This window comes from Trypanosoma equiperdum (assembly GCF_001457755.1).
Source record: "Trypanosoma equiperdum strain OVI genome assembly, contig: ctg_1433, whole genome shotgun sequence".
NCBI lineage: Eukaryota > Euglenozoa > Kinetoplastea > Trypanosomatida > Trypanosomatidae > Trypanosoma > Trypanosoma equiperdum.
Genome location: NW_027123431.1, coordinates 4,309 through 7,897, shown reverse-complemented (window position 1 = coordinate 7,897; position 3,589 = coordinate 4,309). Strand labels below are relative to the sequence as shown.

The following is a 3,589-nucleotide window of genomic DNA, read 5'->3' as shown; positions in this document are numbered from 1 at the left end:
GATTCACTCAACATTACCGCTTGTAACGCTTTGTTTATCACTGGTGCTTGAGCATGTGAGAGACGCTGTCGTGTATATGTGAAATGAGGGGATGATTTGGTCTTTGCAACATTATTGTTTTTTGTTCCGAAGGAGGCCACGGTGTGAAGAAGGAGGAGCTAAAGAAAAAGAATTGAAACTTGGGGGTGAATACATTGTTTTTCTTATAGGTTGTGAAAGCATAATCATCCTTTCATATTATTATTATTATGTTTTCTTTTCTGTTTCCGAAAACGTTGAGTTTGTGAACAGCGAAGAGAAAAGAAGGTGCGCGTAGAGTAAAATGTCAGTATTGTCATGATTATTTTGAGGTGTGGTAATAAAAAACGAGTAGCACGTGCGAGGGCCTTGTTGAAGATTCTTCGCAGTTTCCGAAGAAAGTTCTCTATCTCTGTGTTTCAATCTATGTAAGTGGAGGGAATATATTAGTTTGTTCTTTTTCATGTTCGATCGCTTGTCAGCTGCTTCTGTTGTTTATCGCGTTGCACGTTTTTGTGAGTGAACGGACCAGTTTTGTTGAAGAAGTGCTGCTACTGTTTTGTTTTATTTTTCACTATCATTATCGTTATTTACTTGTTTTTTATGTATTTTGTGTCGGTGGGGTCGTTTGATGGGCCATTGGCCCTTTTTTATTTGTCACCTGAAGGAAGGTTCACTCTTGTGGTTACGGATGCAGGATATGGCACCGTTTATTTGTCTATTTTTTGTCCCTTTCTTCATTAAATTTCCACCTTCTTCTTCCTATTTTTTTCTTTTTGTTCGCAACCTTGAGCAGTGTTGAAATTATTTTCTGTCTGCATATTCTTTTGTGTGCGTTATGTAATGTGCTTTCTACGTCCTGTACATGAGCAATATCCAGTGGTTCACTTCTCTTCATTATTTTCTTCTGTTCTGTTCTTTTATTTGTGTTTGTTCTTTGCTTTTTTTTTGTTCGCTGCTGCAATTGCAGGGCGCAATAACGCGAGTGAGGTTAAGAAAACTAGTGGCGGTTGGTCACAAACAGTTCTGAGAGGCGACATATAAGAAACGTGTGAAGCGAAAGCTGCACATCAAAAGCAAAAAAGTGGTGCTAAGTAAAAAATAAAAATAAAATAAAATAGAGTGAAAAGACTAAACAGAGAGGGAAAGGGAAATAATACCGAGGAGGAAGAGGCGGATTGGCTCATAATTGCTACTTCGTGTCACCAAAGTTAAGGGAAGTTGTGGAGCCCGCACTTCGGCGCCGATGAGATCCGTACATCAATCCAAGGGGGCATTCACATTGATGCTTTTCATGGCACTGCTGCTGTCCCTTTTGGGCGGCGTGTTGGCATCTACGTTTCATGAATATTCCAAGGAGCAAATATTCCTTTTGCGGCGTAGTGGCGTGTTGAAGGACGGTTGGCACAATATTTCCCGCCCTCCGTACTCTTTCTACAGCGGCGGGGAGACGGGAAAAGAATTGGAGGATATTTACTCCATGAGTGTTGGCCAATTGAAGAACATGTTGCGGGACCGGCAGATCAGTTGCGTGGGATGCGTGGAGCGCGGCCACCTGGTGGAGCGAGTTGTAGAGATGAGGCACCAACCAACCATGGAACAACTTGTGGTGGAAGAACTTATTTTAATGGAGAATGTGCCGCTCGAGTACGAGTTGGCATTCGCAGTGGGAGCGGTGGGTGGGCGGCAGGATGGAGCTGCAGAGCTTGAGGTGGAGGAGGAATAAGAGCGAGTAACATTACTGTGCGCTACAGCATGAACAGCTGTTTCTTTCCTTTCCTTTCCTTTCCCTTTTTTCGAAAGTTATCTTGACGGCCGCGTGGATTCCTCTCCTGTATGTGTGTATGGACTCAGGGGAGAAGACAAACGGCTCGTTACTTGAGGGGTGAAGTTTTTCTAACCCCTTTCCCTGTACACTGTTAGGGCAAGGGAACGCACATGCATGCGCGCGCGTGTGACCGTCCCTTTGCATTTGTGTTTGTATTCTCTTTGCATTGTTTAATCAGTGGGAACTCCTGGTAACACTATTTGACTACTTTCCCCCCTTCTTCTAAAACCCACACATCACAATTTTTTGGTCGGACCTCTTACATTTGTTCGTTTATTTTGTTCGTATTTCTACCGGCTCATCCCCAAAAGATTATCACTTTTCCATCCCTTTGTGATATTTCGTCCTGCTCGCGGCCCTTTTTAGTGACTGTTCAATGCCATTGTCGCTACATTTTTTGTTTCGCTTGATATAATAATAATAATATAATTATTATTATTACCATTCTGTTGTCCTGTGCGTTTTGTATATTGTTTCTTTTGTGTATCCTTTTCTGTTCAAGTGATGAACTGCATGCAGTTTCAACTGATATTTATCCTTCTTTCTTTTTTTTTTTCGTTTTCCAAATTCTTCTGTCTACGTTGTCTATTTCATTTGAGCGAATTAATTTCGGATTCTTCCTCTCTTGCGATTACGGCTTGCGCCCCCTCTGCGCGCTGAAGAGATGTGGAAGGTTTGGGAAAAGTAGGCAAAGGAGATGAAAGGGGCGGGGCGGGGGAAAAAGAAAAGAAGGGTGGAGTAGAGTAAGTGAGAACCTATTTTAATTACTACCCATATCTTTTTTTAAAATTATCATTATCATTATTATTATCATCATTATTGTTGTTTTGATTATCTTTATTTTAGTGCTCTTTGGTTCTCTCCACCAGCGTGTTGTGTCATACAAACAGCTGGAGGAGAGAAGATTAAGTTAACTATTTTATGCGCACACAGAAGCACACACACACCCACACCAACACCACCACTACCAACACGTTTGTATGAATTGCGGTTGCTGTTGATTTCGTAGTGAGGCAGCTTCTGCCGTCGTTCGTTTTCGTCTCTCCATCATTTTATTTTTATTTATAGAAATGTCGGATGTAGGTGATGCACTAAAAGGTTTAGATAATGTCGTTGAGGCAATGAGAAGGGCAGTTTCACTAATGGAGTCAAGTGGTGCCGAGGACACAACTGATGTCATGTTGGGAGCTGCAGAGCTGCAGGCATCCATACATGTTTTAGCGCGTGAGGCGAGTGCCTCTGTCGTGTTGACCGAATACAACCGTCGAGGCTCGTCGTGTTGTTGACGAATGAAATCGAAAGTTGGGGGCATTGAGAAATCAAGCGGAGCGTAAGCACGCAGACACGCAGTTGCAAATGCAATGCAGAGCAATGGCTTTTATCTCCCTCTCCCTCTCATTGATACACACACATACGTATATATATATATATATATATGTTAAGGCACAAGTAAGAGCAATAACAACAACAACAGCAGCAACGTCGGATATAATAGACAAGCGTTGGGGCATGTGCGAAAGCGTGAGTGGAGGGAAGTGTGGAGGGAAGAACATGACACGGTGTAATAGGCATGTCTGTTATCCTGCAGTTCTTCTTTTACCTTGTTTTGATGATATTCCTATTCCTTTAAAAGTAATGAGGAAGCAAACCTAAACAAGAAGAAAAGGGGAAGAAAATTATTGGGTATGTTCGCTCACTGTTATTATTATTATTATTACTTTTTTTTATATTTATTTTAACCAT

The 3,589-nt window shown here is 41.7% G+C and overlaps 2 protein-coding genes across 2 annotated transcripts; both read left to right on the top strand.

Moving 5' to 3' along the window:
- Positions 1-1,264: 1,264 nt before the first annotated feature.
- TEOVI_000659200 (uncharacterized protein) lies at positions 1,265-1,744 on the top strand (the record flags this gene model as incomplete). Its single annotated transcript, XM_067221408.1, has 1 exon — positions 1,265-1,744. The coding sequence occupies one exon, from the start codon at positions 1,265-1,267 to the stop codon at positions 1,742-1,744; it is 480 nt and encodes a 159-aa protein (XP_067077509.1).
- A 1,172-nt stretch (positions 1,745-2,916) lies between these two features.
- On the top strand, positions 2,917-3,132 carry TEOVI_000659100 (uncharacterized protein; the record flags this gene model as incomplete). The annotated part of the gene is made up of 1 exon (XM_067221407.1): positions 2,917-3,132. One exon carries the CDS (start codon positions 2,917-2,919, stop codon positions 3,130-3,132), a length of 216 nt encoding a protein of 71 aa, XP_067077508.1.
- Positions 3,133-3,589: the final 457 nt, after the last annotated feature.